The sequence below is a fragment of the Rhinichthys klamathensis genome, unplaced genomic scaffold (genome assembly GCF_029890125.1).
Source record: "Rhinichthys klamathensis goyatoka isolate OS25496 unplaced genomic scaffold, OSU_Roscu_1.1 h1tg000216l_1, whole genome shotgun sequence".
NCBI lineage: Eukaryota > Metazoa > Chordata > Actinopteri > Cypriniformes > Leuciscidae > Rhinichthys > Rhinichthys klamathensis.
The window spans coordinates 855,868-875,550 of NW_026606741.1; the positions used below are offsets into that span (position 1 = coordinate 855,868).

Sequence of the window (19,683 nt, forward strand, 5' to 3'; positions counted from 1 at the left end):
ATACACTGCCGGCTCACTCTCGCTCGTATCCAAGGTAAATCATCAACACTATCATCCCTTACAAGTGTTTTATTTAACTGAATACATCACAATAAGCTAAAACGCATGCGCAGGTCACTTTACTTCCTGAACAAGTGCGCACCCGAGTCCGTGCTGCTTTCACATTCACGCGAACCGCGGCACAGTGCGGGAGCAACTGAACTCAGACCACCTCCTCCAGGGAGTCTCGGGTTCGGTACCCCAATGCGCACCCGGGTCCCATGACAGCGTTCACATTAGCGATTTTTCATGCGAACCGTGCCCTGTTCCGAACTAAACTGCCAGTGTGAAAGCCCCCTGAGAATCACAATGAACCAGCACAGGACAGCAAACACAAGGGGATTATAAAGGGAACACTAATGACAAGGACAGGTGAAGCGGACTAGACAATAATGACAAGACGGGGATAACAAGGGGGCGGGGTAATGTAACGAGACAACACAAGCACATGGCCCAAACAGGCCATGCGCTTGTACACAAAACATGGGTCTGTCATGATTCTGCCACAAGACCAGAGAAATCAAAAGACATGGCAGAATCATGACAGAACCCCCACCTTAAGGAGCGGCTACCAGACGCTCCTCAAAAAAAAACTAAACACAAGACAAGACAGACCGTGACATAGATAAAAACCAACAAAACATGCAAAACACTAATAAGGGCATACAAGAAAAAACAATAACAGGGTTGGGATGGAACATCAAAAACAACATACAAGGCAGAGGAGGTGGAGAAAACACAGAGTTCATGGGGGGAGGTCCAGGGTGGATGGGAAGACTGGGGGTCTTGGGTCCATGGGATGAGGGCTGAGGACGAGGATTCTGGGCAGGTTTAGACGGAGACACAAGAGGACGAGACTTGGGTGAAACAGTCCAGGGTTTCGTGGTGAAAGGGGGAACAGTCCGGGGACTAGTGGCGACAGGGACGAACGGGGAAACAGTCCGGGGCTGAGACACGACAGGGGAAACAAACGGAAGTCCGGGGATAGTGGGGACTGATGCACCTTCAGGGACAGGCTTGGGTGAAACGTTCACAGGGACAGGATCGGATGCAGTGCTCACAGGGACAGGATCGGGTGCAGCGCTCACAGGGACAGGATCGGGTGCTGCGCTCTCAGTGGCAGATACGGGGGCTGGGGACAGACAGGGACTTCAAGGATTCTGGCTAGACAAGACAAATAATCAGACAGGGTCTTGGCAGCAAGGAAGATGGGCATCTCCTGACGAGCAGAAACCGATTGCAGAACCTCTTTTGCGGCAAGATCGGCCGCAACTCTCTCCGCAGATTCTGGGACGGCGCTTGCTGGAGCGGGCTCTGGGACGGCGCTTGCTGAAGCGAGCTCTGGGACAGCCATTGCGGACTCAGGGGGAGACAGAGATGGAGGACAAGAGGCTCCCTTCTTCTTCCTGGGTCGCGGAGCAGAGGCCGTAGCCGGGCTTGTGACCGGTTGGGGAAGCACAGCAGGAACTGTGGTCTCAGTGGAAGAGGACTCCGAAGTCGACTCCCACGACAGCCGTCTCTCTCGTTTGCCACGGAGATCAGCGGGTGCAGATGATGCCTCGGCAGTCGAGCTGGGACGAGTCTGGTTCCCCATAGTAGCCACGCCGAGGACGCGACCCTCCGGGATCACGGCCAGCATGCCAGGTGATGACGATATGGAGGGAGCCCGCGATTCCTTCCGTGACAAATCGGCCACCATATCCTGGAAGGGGCGACGAACCAGCCTTTCCCGTTCGTCCAGAGGAGGAAGTTCATTGAGGCCCGCGATGAGGTAACGGTTAAAGAGGATGTCAGGCAAGAAGAACCTCCTCTCTTCTGCAACCCGCACGTACTCCCTCAGGGTCCTCTCACCCTGGGGAGGAATTGGAAGCTTGCCATTCCAACTGTCGGCGATAACCGACTGCCACCATAGTTCCGGGCCAGTCGGTTGTAGTATTGCGGGAACAGGCAAACTGTCTGCTGGGTTCTGTATGGGCTGGTTCATTCTGTTATGATGGTGAGGATGAAACCCAAGCGCAGTCAGTATGTAACACTCAACGTTAATTTAATGACAAAAACAGGGAAAACAAAACCCACGAGGGGGCAAAACAAGACTGGAACAGGAATGACTAAACTAGACTGAGACTTGACAAATAACTAGACGATAAACAAAACAGCAAACATAGAATCAGAAATTTCTCTCTGGACAATACTCTTGACAAATACTCACAGTGAATCTCACAAAGTCACATACGCAGCTAAGAATCACAATGAACCAGCACAGGACAGCAAACACAAGGGGATTATAAAGGGAACACTAATGACAAGGACAGGTGAAGCGGACTAGACAATAATGACAAGACGGGGATAACAAGGGGACGGGGTAACGTAACGAGACAACACAAGCACATGGCCCAAACAGGCCATGCGCTTGTACACAAAACATGGGTCTGTCATGATTCTGCCACAAGACCAGAGAAATCAAAAGACATGGCAGAATCATGACAGTCAAACCTATTTTTACTATATTAACAATGAATGACCGAATAACAAGTGAAAGATCTAAACTCTGTTGTTTTCTGCTATTAAATAAGGGTTCACTTGAACTGATTTTAACTGTATTTCTGTGTATTTTAGACCAGGTGAGAGTGAAAGAGCAAAGACAAGAACTGAATGAAGTGGAGGAGGAACATCGTAACTTTACAATTCAAAGAACAAAAGCCAAAAAGACGCACACCTGCACTCAGTGTGGAAAGAGTTTCTCACTGAAAGGAAACCTTAACTCACACATGAGAATTCACACTGGAGAGAAACCGTATACATGCACTCAGTGTGGAAAGAGTTTCACACAGAAAGGAAGCCTTAACACACACATGAGAATTCACACTGGAGAGAAACCGTATACATGCACTCAGTGTGGAAAGAGTTTTTCTCAAGCATTAAGTCTCAGTGTTCATCTGCTCATTCACTCTGGAGAAAAAACATTTAACTGTGATCAGTGTGGTAAAGATTTTATTTCATCATCAAATCTAAAAGATCACCTAAAAGTTCATTCAGATGAGAAGCCTTATGCGTGTTCTCTCTGTGGAAAGAGTTTTTCAAGGCTGGACGGTTTTAAACAGCACCAGAAAACACACAATGAAGTGAGAGATTATATGTGCTTTGACTGTGGGAAGAGCTTTACTAGAGCTGCTGATCTGAAACAGCACCAAAGAATTCATACTGGAGAAAAACCTTACAAGTGCTCATATTGTGAGAAGAGTTTCACTCAGGCTGGATCCCTGAAATTACACGAGCGAGTTCATACTGGAGAGAAGCCGTACCAATGTACTCAGTGTGGGAAGAGTTTCACCCAATCAAGTAGTCTATTGACTCATATTAGAAAGCATTGTTTTGTGTCACAGTGAGCAAATGTTTTGTTAGATTCACATAAAGTAAATGTGTAGTTAGTTAACTAATAAACTAGTGTTGCTGTGAATGCCACGAGATTTGTGTTTTATAAGTTGGAGAACAAGAATATTATTGATGTAGCACCCTGCTAAATTTATATATTGTTTCTTTTGTGTTCTGCTAACAGAAATATAGTAGCTGCTACAGTGAAAATACGTATTTGAACACCCTGCTATTTTGCAAGTTCTCCCACTTAGAAATTATGGAGGGGTCTGAAATTGTCATCGTAGGTGCATGTCCACTGTGAGAAACATAATCTAAAAACAAAATTTCCAGAAATCACAATATATGATTTTTTAACTATTTATTTGTATGATACAGCTGCGGGATGGCTGACGCGAAACAGTCGTTCCGAAGCTTAGCGAGATCCCGAAGCGCAGATGTTTCGAAACATTGATCCGAAGCGTGATTCAAAACACCCATGTCACGTGACTATGGCCAAACGAAGCCTCGAAATGTTTCACTAAGTGTTTCATCAGGTGTGATCCGCCGAATCAGCGTTTGATTGACACGGGCGGGAACAACAGACCACACAATCGCACATCTGTATAAAAGTGAAATCAACGCATATTGACCTCGTGGGTTTTTGTGAGAGGAGTTTGATTTTGAGATAGCGGATTTTGGTGATATAGTGACATAGTGCGATTTAATTAGTTATAGGCTATTAAGGCTTACATTTAAATTTACACAACACATTGACTGATAGGCTAGAGACAGACAGAGTATACATATAGTGACACATTAATAGATGCATAGATATAAATATATAAACAGCTAGATTAATAGATAGATTTGGCCAGAACTCATGATCCACTAACTTACTGGAAAGAGAGAGCTGTAATCTTTCCTCATTTGTATGTCCTAGCTAAAAAATATCTTTGCATGCCAGCAGCAACAAATGTCCCTTGTGAGGGGATTTTTTCAAAGGCTGGAGAAATTATCTGTAAAAAAAGAAGTAGGCCAAGTCTTTCCACAGCAGAGAAATTCATATTTTTGAATAAAAATCTCTAAAAAACTGAGACATTGTGGCTTGATTTCTTTTATTAATATTCATTTTGCAGGACCAAAATAACATTATGCACAGTGAGGAGCCTAGTTACAAGCTTCACATATTAGAAAAATACAATAATAAAAAAACAACAAATTTGTTAATGGCTCGTCAAGGTTGTTTCAGATCAACACCTGCAAGTGACCACTAGGTGTCACAGTGGAGACGGGTGTCGGATTGATTCGAAGCCTCGAAACAATATGGCCCATTTGGTTCAACTGTTTCATTGCTTCACGAAGCCTCGATCTGCCCATCACTAGCTGCAAATAAGTATTTGAACACCTGTCAATCAGCTTGAATTCTGACCCTCAAAGACCTGTTAGTCTGCCTTTAAAATGTCCACCTCCACTCCATTTATTATCCTAAATTAGATGCACCTATTTGAGGTCGTTAGCTGCATAAAGACACCTGTCCACCCCATACAATCAGTAAGAATCCAACTACTAACATGGCCAAGACCAAAGAGCTGTCCAAAGACACTAGAGACAAAATTGTACACCTCCACAAGGCTGGAAAGGGCTACAGGGAAATTGCTTGGTGAAAAAAGGTCCACTGTTGGAGCAATCATTAGAGAATGGAAGAAGCTAAACATGACTGTCAATCTCCCTCAGACTGGGGCTCCATGCAAGATCTCACCTCGTGGGGTCTCAATGATCCTAAGAAAGGTGAGAAATCAGCCCAGAACTACACGGGAGGAGCTGGTCAATGACCTGAAAAGAGCTGGGACCACCGTTTCCAAGGTTACTGTTGGTAATACACTAAGACGTCATGGTTTGAAATCATGCATGGCACGGAAGGTTCCCCTGCTTAAACCAGCACATGTCAAGTCCCGTCTTAAGTTTGCCAATGACCATTTGGATGATCCAGAGGAGTCATGGGAAAAAGTCATGTGGTCAGATGAGACCAAAATAGAACTTTTTGGTCATAATTCCACTCGCCGTGTTTGGAGGAAGAAGAATGATGAGTACCATCCCAAGAACACCATCCTTACTGTGAAGCATGGGGGTGGTAGCATCATGCTTTGGGGGTGTTTTTCTGCACATGGGACAGGGCGACTGCACTGTATTAAGGAGAGGATGACCGGGGCCATGTATTGCGAGATTTTGGGGAACAACCTCCTTCCCTCAGTTAGAGCATTGAAGATGGGTCGAGGCTGGGTCTTCCAACATGACAATGACCCGAAGCACACAGCCAGGATAACCAAGGAGTGGCTCTGTAAGAAGCATATCAAGGTTCTGGCGTGGCCTAGCCAGTCTCCAGACCTAAACCCAATAGAAAATCTTTGGAGGGAGCTCAAACTCCGTGTTTCTCAGCGACAGCCCAGAAACCTGACTGATCTAGAGAAGATCTGTGTGGAGGAGTGGGCCAAAATCCCTCCTGCAGTGTGTGCAAACCTGGTGAAAAACTACAGGAAACGTTTGACCTTGCAAAATAGCAGGGTGTTCAAATACTTATTTTCCTCACTGTATATCCTGAAATATGGGCCAGTTCAATTGTCCCTGGTAACACCTTTTCTTTTTTGTTTTTGTATTAATGTGTTAATAAATTGTGAGGTGTTGAAATATCCTCTGTTGTGAGTAGCCCTTGAACCTCCCTGGTCATTTTCTTTTGTATTGGGTGGCCAGGTGTCAGTTTTGTTTATTAACCAATCAGAGAGCAGTTTGGGAACCTCCTGGGTTTTTGAGGGGGCGGGACTAAAAGAGAAAACGCAAAAGAGAGAGACGAAAAAGAAGACATACAGATAGTGAAGAGCTAGTTGTAAGTTCTGTATTATTGATTACGTTAATGGTCCTCAAAGTTAAGAGCCAGGGGGCTTTTATTTATTTATTTTATTGTTAAGTGTGTAACCCTGTTAAAACAGGAGAATGAGCTGTACGTGTTTTGGAGCTGGTTAAATCGCCCACGGAGATTCAAATAAAATATGCTGGGAATATTCCTGACATACAAGAGAAGAACGAGCAGGAGAAACTCCAGATGTAACAACAATTGTAATCTATGTGACATACTATGGTAAATAAATGTTACTAACACATACTATGGAGTTTGTTAAAGTGGAGAAATGAAACAAAATCCTGAAGAACAAACATTCTTGATTCTTCATTATTACTGACTACTGAGGAACATTTTTCATCGTATATATATTATATCATATCAAAGATTACATAAACTGTTGTTACTTTTTGCTTTTGTATTTGATTTAATTTAGATGATTTAATATGTTCCTTTTTAGACTTGATGGAAGTAAAGGTGGAAAGGGAAGAAGAACTAAATGAAGAACGAAACCACTTCACTTTCACTTGCTCTCGGTGTGAAAAGAGTTTTGTGCAAAAAGGGAACCGAATCACATAATTCACAGTGGAAAGAAACCATATCATAACTATAAAGATAAAAAATTGCACATTGTCCCTCAAAAAATCCAATAATAAAAATGAATAGCTCAATAAAATAAACACCAAAACAGACCAGAATATTGCCTCAGCATGTCCAGTATTTTATAAAGTCTAGATGTATAAAGAAAGACCTGCTGCTCACATTAATTAAAAAGTTGCTTTGTTTGTTGTGCAATGGAAAATACGTTTTCAAATAAATGCATTAAATGGAAGCATGTAGGCCTATGTTAATAATTGTACATGGTCCATTTTCTAATAAATAAATTAAACAAACAAACAAAAATTAATAAAAGCATTATGTATTCTCTGAGAGTCAAATTCTACTTTTGTCCCTTTACTTTCTGTGGAATGCCAAAAAAGAGAATGGTTTGATTTTTCTGATTTAGAGGAAACTATATAAATAGTTTAATCACAAGGTTCAAACTGTATTTGTTTTCTTACTGTGTAAACACTGACAGTAAGAAAACAAATACAGTTTGAACCGTGTGATTAAACTATTTATATAGTTTCCTTTAACGCATCACTGGAGATTTATCTTGTGGATTTTTTGTTTGTTATTTGGCCTTACTATATTTAAACTATAATACTTTGTTTGTAGACTGAACTAAAAAAAGGGTATTTTGGTCTTTAAGGTTTCGGTTTTCGGAGTCATTCAGCGCCTCCTGGAGGAAGAATCGGAGTGTTTGCTGCTCAATGCGACACTCGCATGCGCCGTACGGTAGATGTTTACTACAGTTCTGAACACGTTTGCGGCAGCAACATGGCAGTGGACAGCGTGAGGATCTTTTGTAAACAAATGCGAAAAATCATATATGTCCGTTTAATATTTAGTGTTTAGGTATAATTATAATAATGAGTAATTATTACAAGCACATGACTACATTTTTATTGCTCTATACTGCCGAGAATATCGTGTAATTTGTCTGAGCAAAGTTTATTTTCAATACATGAAGGATTTACCTTATTAATCACTTTGGTCATCAATTTATGTTCTGCTTTTCTAATTAAGTAGCCTAGATTATAAAATAACATATATTTAAATATATTTAACCCTAATTTTAACATGTTTCCTGTTATTCCATGCTATTTTTCGTCAGGAATAATACACTGTTATTTTTAAATATTTATTCGACTGTAGATTAAATAAAGAACTGCTTTATTTTAGTTTTATTCATTTTCATTATATTGTTCTTAGAGAATAAGAGCATTTTATTCATTAGTCAGTTAAATTTGTTGTAGACAAACATGAAGATCGGTTGTTATTTATACATTAATTTATATATTATGCTGACATTTTTGTTGTTGTTGTTTTTTACATTACTTGGTTACAGTTTCTTCAAATTGTGGTTGATATCTGAGGAATCTCAGAATGAGTTATAATGAAGAAAGATCATAATTTTTGTGGGATTTTTTTTTAAATCAGTAATTTATGTTTCTTCTCTTGTTTCAGAGTGATCACAGCCCTTTCAAAATAATTCAGCAATAAATGCTGGGAATATTCTCATCATCAAGGCTAGAAGTGCATCTGAACACGCAGGAGACACTCCAGCTGTATCTGTGTGCCGTACTAGAGTAAAGATTGAGTTTATTAAAGAGGAGATTGAAGACATGAGGGATCCTCCTGAACCATCCAGAATAAAACATGAAGATACTGAGGAACAAATAGGTTGGTGTCCATTCTTGATTCTTCATTGTTGACTGCTATTAAAGACATGTACCCCTATTTTTCAATGTGGAAGTAAGCTATTTTCTGTGAATTGACTAGAAGAAAAACAAAGTGCAATAAACGGTAAAACTATTTGCGCAACAAACCACTGTTTAAAATTATGACAACAATACATAATATAAGAAACACCAGTTTCTCTCAAGCAGCATAACAAGTAGGGCTGGGTATTGTTAGGAATTTCACAATTCGATTCGATTTCGATACGAAATTGAATTATTAGCTTCGATATCGATTCAATAATAAGTAAATACACAAGTAATTAAGTACCTGAGTATATTTTTGAACAATGTGTGCAGTATTACCAATGTTTAAGAACAAATTGACCCCAGCATGTTTCCTGTCATGGTTTATTTAGCAGAACAAACTGTACAATATTGTGTTGAATACAAACCACAACTTTAAACAAACAGGTGCTTTATAGGGATCGACCGATATGGATTTTTTAGTGCCGATACCGATACCGATTTTTTTCCCATCAGCCTTAGCCGATGACCGATACGAGCTGCCGATTTTCTTGAGCCGATATTTGGAGCCGATACATTTTGCTCCCTCAATTTACATCATAAAAATGACATGATGTTAACAAATGTTACAGGTCTCAATTTAATAAAAGTAACATTTATTTAACGTAAAAAAACAATATTTAACAAATATTAAAAACATGTGAGGTAGAACAAGAACAAGTAGATAAACAATATTTAACAAATATTAAAAACATGAGGTAGAACAAAAAAAAGTTCACTGCTGAAAATAAATATTTAAGCATAAATAAAATAATTACACTATTGCACACAGTAGCAACCAGCATAATAAAGTGCACAGTGCACACTGTACTTCATTTTAAAAGTAACGAACTATTTACTGCCATGGTTTAAATTTTCTACATAAAATAAAATGAGCATGTCTAGTCTCTAATATCACTGCGATGGCGAGGGAGACACACACCACACGCGTCCAAACCTCAGCCAGGTGGTCGCTGAATAAATATCCCACAAAAAGCACGGAACAACGTTGGTATTACTTAATCCTATGACCAGTGTTCGTAACAGCTACCGTACGCATACTAGGGCTGTCAAAATTGCTCAAATGGCGTTTGTATATTCCCTCTAAAAAAACATATTTGAACATATCGTCGTGTATTTGGTCAATGACGCGCATTACGTCAATAACAGGACAAATTAATACAAAGAGACATAACTAGTAGTATTAAGTAGCTTATTTGAGTTTAAACATATTTGACAACGTATTACTACAAAAAAAACGAGTAAATCAACTAATGGCCAAGACCGCAGAGCTCACTCTGGCTCGCCCGGACTCGCAGGCGCACTCTCTCTCTCTCTCTCTCTCTCGCACTCACCCTCACGCTCTCCGCGCATACCGGTTTAAATGAACAACAACAAACAAATGTTGAGTGCTGATCAAGAGTTTTGTGCAAGCAATTTAAGGTATATAGCAGGCTTCATTCAGTGATTGAAACAAATACATTAATTGAAGTTTCACAGTACATAGAACCGACACTGAGCGCTGAGTGGCTCCACCAGCTGAGTGGCTTAGTGCTGAGTGGTAGTGGTTTTACCCAAGCGTGCCACACAAGCCCTGAAAAGTGATGCCAAAACGTCTCGATCACCCCCCGGTGGCCGGTCCTAGTATAGGTCATAAACCCCGCCTCCCCATGTTATTCAACGGCACTAAACAATTACACTTCAAATATCGTTTTTCCAAAGATGATTTCTGTCATTTACGGTAGTTTTTATCATGCTGATGTAATTTCAAGTGTTTGTTTTTAAAATAAGTTTGTTTTTAGTGAGTTATTTAATGCAGTGGTGTGACGTCATGATTGACAGCTGTGATTGACAGGTTCACTGAAGCACCAACAGACTTTTTTTTCGAGAACTACTGAGGACTGAGGAGATTGGAGCTTTAAAGGGATACTTCAGGATTTAGCATTAAGCTTTGTATTAGTAGAAAACCTGTAGTATTTTCAAATTACCGTGCTTTCTACCCTCATATCTCCCTGAGACGAGAGATTTATGTATTTTTTGTCAGGAAAAAAATCCTCAGATGGCGCAAAAATCGTCATTTTGCGTCATCGGAGGATTTTTTGGCCAGAGGCTAAAGACTACAGCCAGTAGAAGGAGCTGTTCCGCATGTTCTCAACCCGCCCATAGAGGGTGGGATCTCACTCACAGAATGTACACATAGTGTCAGCCATCTTTTTTGGAAGCTAAGCTAGCAGGCTCTTGTTCTGTGGAGAAAGCTGAGTAACTTAGTAGGAGAAAGCTGAGTAATAGGGGTTACCATTCATCCTCTTTTTCCCGGACATGTCCGGGCGTCGAGATCGTACAAAATGTCCGGGATTCAGCTTTTGCTTTCTGCAGTCGCCATTCATTGTTTACATGCACACCTTTTGTTTCAATCTAACTGAATTCATTCCGATTGGTGAATCTGAATGTAGTGTTTACATGAAAGCTAAACAAGTGATCGGTTGATGTGCGTTTTAACATTGCTAAGAAAATTCCCGCTCCGCCGTGAGAGATACGAGACCGGTGCGTCTCACAGGTGCCTCTCATCAGTAATCACACCACCGGACTCGCGCCGGTCTCCCGCGGCCGTAGCCTCGTCCTGCTCGCCACAGTAAACATAATGAATGACGACTGTAGAACGCAAAAGCCGAATCCCGGACATTTTGGGCGATCTCGAAATCCCGGGCAGACTCATCACGGAGACTCACTAGTAGCCTAGACATGTTTAACTACTGTGCTCCGTTACCGGTAGGCGTGGCCTCCTAGGGCAGCGAAGCAAGTGCATTCTGGGAGTTGTTGTCTTTCATTCTTATAAGCAAAAAATACATTTTCTGGCATTTTCAGTCTAGAAAGCTCCAAATTCAAAAATAATTTCAAATTTCTTCTACATAAATGACCCATTTTAAATACACATTCATCTTTTCAGATGTGAAGTTATCCCTTTAACTGCAGATCTTGAACTAGTCATACTAGTGCCCACTTGAAGACCCTAGAGATGTCCCCTACTCGGCTCAATCCAGACGGTTGTCGTGCTAGTCCACTAGGGAGACCACACTGTAGTTGCAGCCGTCGTGTGTGCTGACGCGCCAAGTACACTGCAGCCGTTAACGCCGTACAGAAGGGGAGTCACACCACCATATGGAAAGAAGCGTAAATGGATGGAGAAGCATAGTTTAATGTAAAGCTACGTCTTAGTGTTGCTTATCTTGGCGAAAGCCGAGTACAAATCAGCATGAAGTTTTAACATCTACTCTCGTGTAATGGAAATCATGAAGATCTGGATACGTCCAGTGACTGCGGTGAATAGTGCTGCTGGCAACAAGGGGAAGACCTTGTGACAGCCTGGAGAGACAGATGACAGGAGGAAAGAGACCCCAATGGGGCTGGTTAGGGTTAGCTACCCTTGTCGGCAGTATCCAGCTCCGTGTTTACAGGATGCTGGAGACACCCGCCCAAGGCTTCTGAGAAATTAAAGAGAAAAATACCCCTAGTCTGCGAGAGCGGGGGTGGAACATGACTCAATGTTGGACAACATGGTTAACGACTTAGGAATGGAAACGGATATGAGTATGGAGATCTATGCTTTGCATTGGAAATATTAACTGGTACAATCGAAAAGAAGCTGGATAAATTTGGGGACATCATTTACGCATATGGAAGTGAGAGGTTTGGTGTGGAAAAAAGGAAGGAAAAAGTACAAACTACTCCTGGAATGTCTAGACGGCAGCAGAAAATTGAAGGGTTAGTTAGAGAAAGGAGACAGCTGAGGAAGCAATGGAAAAGAGCAGAACAAAGTCAGAAGGAGGGACTCAATCTCTTACAAAGGGCAATAAAAGATAAGCTGGCAACATTACGCAGAGCTGAGGAACGTGCGAGGGCTAATTTCTATAAAGACCCAGTCAAATTTGTAAAGAAGTTATTCACCAGGGAGAAGAATGGCACTTTAAAAGCATCTAGGGTTGAGCTAGAGAGATATTTGGAGGAAACGCATACAGATGCAAAAAGGCATGAGCCTATGTCAGTTCCATCAGACATACCACCTATCAACCCACCAGAATACCAAATGGAGGTCTGTGCACCTAAGTGGAAAGAGGTAGAGCAGGCTGTGAGAAAGGCAAGGGCTTCATCATCTCCAGGGCCTAATGGAGTTCCGTACAGAGTGTACAAGAGTGCTTCAGGAGTTCTGCGAATTCTGTGAAAATTGATAAAAGTGGCATGGGAAAAACAGGTTGTACCTAGAGCATGGCGCAGAGCAGGTGGAGTCTTTATACCTAAAGAAAAAGATGCTACGAGCATCAGTCAGTTTCGTCCTATTTCACTATTAAACGACTATTAAACGTTGAAGGTAAGATTTTCTTCAGCATTATTGCCCAGAGATTGTCCACCTAGCTATTAAAGAATGGCTTCATTGACACTTCAGTTCAAAAAGCGGGCATTCCAGGGTTCTCAGGATGCTTAGAACACATCAATGTTATCTGGCAACGAATTCAGTCAGCTAAGAAGGAGAGGAAGGAGCTCCATGTGACATTCCTGGATTTGGCTAATGCATATGGTTCAGTGCCACATGAGCTTCTTTGGGCAGCATTTGATTTTTTTCAGAGTACCAATGTCAATAACAAATTTAGTGAAAGCCTATTTTGGAGATTTGCAATTTAGTTTCTCAACTCCAAAATTCAGCACTGCATGGCAATGCTTAGAGGTTGGAATAATGGCAGGATGCACCATTTCTCCACTGGCTTTTACCATGGCAATGGAAGTAATCATTAGGGCATCAAGATGGGTAGTAGGAGGAGAGCGCTTGGCTTCTGGGATGCGACTACCACCAATCAGAGCATACATGGATGACATGACAACCATGACTACAACAGTAGCCTGCACTAATCGGTTATTGGGAAAGTTAACAGATAATATTGAATGGGCACGAATGCAATTTAAGCCCTCTAAATCAAGTAGCATCTCGATAGTTAAAGGAAAGGTAGTAGATAAAACATTCTTCATTAATGGTGAGGCAATACCAACAGTTTCTGAGAAGCCAGTGAAGAGTCTTGAGAGATGGTACGATGGGGATCTAAAGGACACAGTTCGAGTGGGAGAAGTTAGACGACAAGCAGTGGAAGGGTTGAAGAGCATAAACAGCTGTGCTCTACCAGGCAAACTAAAATTCTGGTGCTTTCAGTTTGGTCTACTGCCGAGGTTGCTGTTGCCACTGACTGTGTACGAGGTTTCTTTGACAACAGTGGATAAGCTGGAAGCGTTAATAAGTTCATACATCAGGAAATGGTTGGGAGTTCCACGCTGCCTCAGCAGAGTGGGACTTTATAGTAAAGGAATATTGCAGCTGCCAGTCTCTGCTATAACCGAGGAGTTTAAGTGTGCCAAGGTCAGACTGGAAATTACCTTAGTAGAGTCACGCGACAAATGTGTAAGGGAGGCAGCCCCTGTGTTAAAAACTGGTAGAAACTGGTCAGCAAAGAAATCTGTAGTAGAGGCAAAGGCTGACCTTCAAAATGGGGATATCGTGGGACAGGTACAACATGGAAGAGGGGGTTTTGGACTCAGTTTAGCTCCTCCTAAATGGCACAAGGCAGGCCCAGCTCGAAGGAGGAAGCTGGTAGTCAACGAGGTGCGAAAGCAGGAGGAGAGGATGAGGTGTATAAAGGCCATTTCCCAGGCCAAGCAGGGAGAGTGGATGAGATGGGAGAGCGTGGAACAACGCAAGATGGGCTGGCAAGACCTTTGGTCAATGGAAGAGAGTAGGATAAGTTTCCTTATTAGGTCAACATATGATGTTCTCCCATCACCGCAGAACCTAAACCTCTGGGTAGGAGAGGATCCCTCTTGTCCTTTGTGTTCATCACCTGCCACATTAAGGCACATTTTGACAGGATGTAAGGTGGCTCTTAGCCAAGATCGGTTTACCATGACCAAGTACTGCGATGTTTGGCTTTAGCATTGGAAGGCAAGCGTAGTATGACCAATAAGTTGCCGCCTGTTCTAGCAAAACATTACACGCAGAAGACAATATTCCTCCACCCAGGCGAGCAACCACCAAGAAAAGGTGCTAACACCAATTCTCGCCCAGGACAACTGGAAGCTTAGATCTTAGCAGATCTTCCAGTAGCTTCCAGATCTTCTTCTTAGCTGATCTTAATCAACTGCTTATTTTTCCACCTGAGATTGCCACCACTAACCTACGACCAGATATTGTTTTGTGGTCTGGATCAGCACGCATTGTTCAACTGATAGAGTTAACAGTGCCATGGGAGAATGCGGTAGATGAGGCATACTGCGGTATGCTCATCTGGCCACTGAAGCAGAACAGCGAGGATGGAGAGTCCAGGTTTATCCATTGGAAGTGGGTTGTCGAGGTTTTGTGGCACACTCTACAATCCCGTTCCTCAGAGACGTCGGATTCAGCGGCCAAGAGTTGCGTCACACAGTAAAGAACTTATCTGAAGCAGCAGAAAGGAGCAGCAACTGGCTGTGGTTGAGACGGAAAGATTCTAGCTGGCTGTGTACAGGCCGCCACGCTACGGTTTCGTATAATTCTTGAAAAACTTGAAGAGTCTGTTGGTTTATTTGTATAGGTTGTATAGTATTTACAGTCATTACGTTCCTGTGTATATTGCGTGAATGACGGGTGGTTGGGCAGATATTGTATTTTGCGGTAGGTGGTATGCCATACGGAACCGTTGCCACTGAAACTGCATTAACGCACCAGTGAGGCTTGACTAATAGCTTTTAAATGCGTGCGCGTTATACTTTCACTTTCGAAATAAGCGTCAATTGGCAATTCAGCGTCAATTGCTTGAATGGACAAAAAACAACAACTCGGCTCGCTGATAATAAAACTTTTATTTATAGACAGAACTTTTATTAGCATAACGAACGAATAAAAATAACCCCATGCATAGGCTGAAAATCGTCAAACTGTGGGCCCAAACAAATAAGAACCATAAAACGTTTATTAACGAATAAGAAAATAAAACAGGCCTAAATAAATTACACATTCCGCCATTATCTTGCTTTTCTGTAATTTGACTCGTTCTAATCTCCACACGTGCTAAATGGAATCCTGATGCTTGCTGATCTGTGACGTGACTGGCTCTTGGCACGCACTGCGCAGTTCAGTTTTTAATTATAATGAATGCTCTCTTCTGAACTAAATAATTGATAATTATTATTTTTAATTAATTCAAATAAATATTTTAGCAAAAACGAATACTTTAAAAAAGTCAAGACATCGCGGTGTCACGGTGGGAAAGTGATGTCACCGGTGATGGGGCTTAAAACCGGTAACACCATCAACACCGTCTATCCCGGCAAGCCTAGTGCTGACGCGCCAAGTACACTGCAGCCGTTAACGCAGGACAGAAGGGGAGTCACACCACCATATGGAAAGAAGCGTAAATGAATGGAGAAGCATAGTTTACTGTAAAGCTACGTCTTAGTGTTGCTTATCTTGGCGAAAGCCGAGTACAAATCAGCATGAAGTTTTAACATCTACTCTCGTGTAATGGAAATCCATACTCATATCCGTTTCCATTCCTAAGTCGTTAACCATGTTATCCAACATTGAGTCATCTTCCGCCCCCACTCTCGCAGACTCTAGGGGTATTTTTCTCTTTAATTTCTCAGAAGCCTTGGGCGGATGTCTCCAGCATCCTGTAAACACGGAGCTGGATACTGCCGACAAGGGTAGCTAACCCTTACCAGCCCCATTGGGGTCTCTTTCCTCCTTTCAGCTGTCTCTCCAGGCTGTCACAAGGTATTTCCCTTGTTGCCAGCAGCACTATTCACCGCAGTCACTGGACGTATCCAGAGCTTCATGATTTCCATTACACGAGAGTAGATGTAAAAACTTCATGCTGATTTGTACTCGGCTTTCGCCAAGATAAGCACAAACTAAACAAAACTCAGTTAAACATGATGTTCCTGTACTTTTTAAATGCAGATTGGATAAAAACACAGTGATCACAGTTCACACCTGCAGTGAAGCCCATCCCACAATAATTCACCAATAAATACTGGGAATATTCCCATCATCCTACAAGAGAAGGACAAACTCCAGGAGTAGCAGCTGAAATCTGTGTGACAGTTAAAGATGGAGTTTATTAAAGAGGAGATTGAAGACATGAGTGATCCAGAACAATCCAGAATAAAACATGAAGATACTGAGGAACAAATAGGTTGGTGTCCATTCTTGATTCTTCATTGTCGATGCTTTGGTAGATGTGAATTATTAAGCAGTATATGGATGATAAATGATAAATACATCCAATACATCATAACCTTGTATATAGCAGTTTTCAAACATATGTTTACTATATTAACAATGAATGACAGAACAAAAAGTGAAAGATCTGATCTCTGTTGTTTTCTGCTATTAAATAAGGGTTCACTTGAACTGATACTAACTGTATTTCTGTGTATTTTAGACCAGGTGAGAGTGAAAGAGCAAAGACAAGAACTGAATGAAGTGGAGGAGGAACATCGTAACTTTACAATTCAAAGAACAAAAGCCAAAAAGACGCACACCTGCACTCAGTGTGGAAAGAGTTTCACACATAAAGGAAACCTTAACAAACACATGAGAATTCACACGGGAGAGAAACCATATACATGCACTCAGTGTGGAAAGAGTTTTTCTCAATCATCAGGTCTCAGTGTTCATCTGCTCATTCACTCTGGAGAAAAGCCATTTAACTGTGATCAGTGTGGTAAAGATTTTGTTTCATCATCAAATCTAAAAGATCACCTAAAAGTTCATTCAGATGAGAAGCCTTATGTGTGTTCTCTCTGTGGAAAGAGTTTTTCAAGGCTGGACAGTTTTAAACAGCACCAGAAAACACATAATGAAGTGAGAGATCATGTGTGTTGTGACTGTGGGAAGAGCTTTACTAGAGCTGGATGTCTGAAAGAGCACCAAAGAATTCATACTGGAGAAAAACCTTACAAGTGCTCATCTTGTGACAAGAGTTTTACTCGGTCTGAATATCTAAAATCACATGAGCGAGTTCATACTGGAGAAAAGCCGTACGACTGCACTCAGTGTGAGAAGAGTTTCACAGAGAAAAGAACACTTAAGACACACATGAGAATTCACACTGGAGAGAAACCGTATACATGCACTCAGTGTGGAAAGAGTTTTTCTTGTTCATCAAGTCTCCGTCATCATCTGCTCATTCACTCTGGAGAAAAAACATTTCACTGTGATCAGTGTGGTAAAGATTTTATTTCATCATCAAATCTAAAAGATCACCTGAAAGTTCATTCAGGTGAGAGGCCTTATGTGTGTTCTCTCTGTGGAAAGAGTTTTTCAAGGATGTTCTGTTTTAAACAGCACCAGAAAACACACAATGAAGTGAAAGAGCATGTATGTTGTGACTGTGGGAAGAGCTTTACTATAGCTGAACATCTGAAACGGCACCAAAGAACTCATACTGGAGAAAAACCTTACAAGTGCTCATATTGTGACAAGAGTTTCACTCATTCCGATTCTCTAAAATCACACGAGCGAGTTCATACTGGAGAGAAGCCGTACTACTGTACTCAGTGTTGGAAGAGTTTCACCAAATTAAGTAATCTAAGGACTCATATTAAAAAGCATTGTTCTGTGTCATAGTGAGCAAATGTTTTGTTAGATTCACATGTAACACTGTACAATAACAGGGCATGAATAATCATGTACTAATTCCTGAATTAATGGTTACTTCAACATGAACTCATGATTAGTGAAGATATGAGCTATTCATTAACCACTGAAGAGCAATCCTTAACTACGACAGGAGTCATAAAGATTCATGCATAAACAACATGTTATTACATGTTTTATAGTTAATGCATTAATTAATGTTTAGGGGTAAACTAATAAAGACTCCTTTATTAAGGGAGTTATGGATATATAAACAGACGTTTCAATATATTGGTATTAAATGCATTTTCTGAGAATTTATATTTCAAGTTTTTACTGCGAATGTCACGTCCATAACGCTGGAATTGCCCAATTGTGAAGAATTTATCCTCAACTAGTTTTGTGGTGTAGGTCTACGTATTTTATAATGTTAACTTCTGGTAGCATTGGATCTGGACGGGAAGGATAACTCGGGGAGTTGGAAGGGGTGTGCGATTCTGCCTTCTCACACTGCGACACAGGTTCGTGGATCTGAGTGTCGCGATTTCGGTTTCATATCGCATATTATTACAGCCCTAGTCTTTTTAGAATGTTAAGTTCTACTTCTGTAGTTATTTTGATGAAAGTAACTCAAAAGTAATACAAGAGTAATGTAACGGATTACAATTCTGAGTTAGTAATATTGTAAGGTAAAGAATTACTTTTAAATAACAGTAACAAGTAATATATAATGTATTACAGTTTGGAAGTAATTTGCACAACACTGCTAATAGGTAAACTGTTTTCTGATTTTTATAGTTAATGTAGGCCTATATTTAATAATAGCTACTTAGTTTCTTAGGCAAATTAGTTGTGTTCCTATGGTTATGCTGGCATTTTAATCTTATTGACTGCTTTGGTAAACATAATTAATAATTAAAGACATGTTTGCATGTATGTTGTATTTGGGAGTTTTCAGGAGGTTATGTACAGTAATTAACTGTATTTTTAGTTGTTTAAATGTATATATACTTAGATTAGCATTAGCTTATAGCTTATGCCCTATTTTGCATGAAAATTGGCCTTATGTGTGTCTTTACAGGTATGTTTGGGCTTTCTTTTAAGTCCATATGTTTAATTGTATAAATAAAAATAAAAGAACTACACAATTTGTATCTTTGACAAATCATAAACTAAAATATGAATAAACATATATGACATTTATGATTTGTAAGTGCATCATTGTGTCATGACTTTACATCATAATTAATTCATTATTAACTAACCATACACTAACATAAAGTAATTGCTTGTTATTGCATGACTGTGTCATGACTTTACTTGAGGGGGCACATCATATTTAATTCGCTGTTAACTAATGTTGTGTTACACATTTATTAAATATTTAATTAGGT

General features: G+C 40.9%; 3 protein-coding genes across 3 annotated transcripts in view; 2 read left to right on the forward strand and 1 right to left on the reverse strand.

Annotated features, from left to right (window-relative positions):
- The window catches only part of LOC130097323 (gastrula zinc finger protein XlCGF7.1-like), a 362,909-nt gene that overhangs the window by 165,748 nt on the left and 177,478 nt on the right, over positions 1–19,683 (reverse strand). The gene's annotated exons all lie outside the window — the stretch shown is intronic.
- The window catches only part of LOC130097297 (uncharacterized), a 298,549-nt gene that overhangs the window by 157,218 nt on the left and 121,648 nt on the right, over positions 1–19,683 (forward strand). The gene's annotated exons all lie outside the window — the stretch shown is intronic.
- On the forward strand, positions 2,654–3,440 carry LOC130097331 (gastrula zinc finger protein XlCGF57.1-like). The gene has a single exon (XM_056264130.1). It carries the CDS (start codon positions 2,808–2,810, stop codon positions 3,423–3,425), a length of 618 nt encoding a protein of 205 aa, XP_056120105.1. The 5' UTR covers positions 2,654–2,807; the 3' UTR covers positions 3,426–3,440.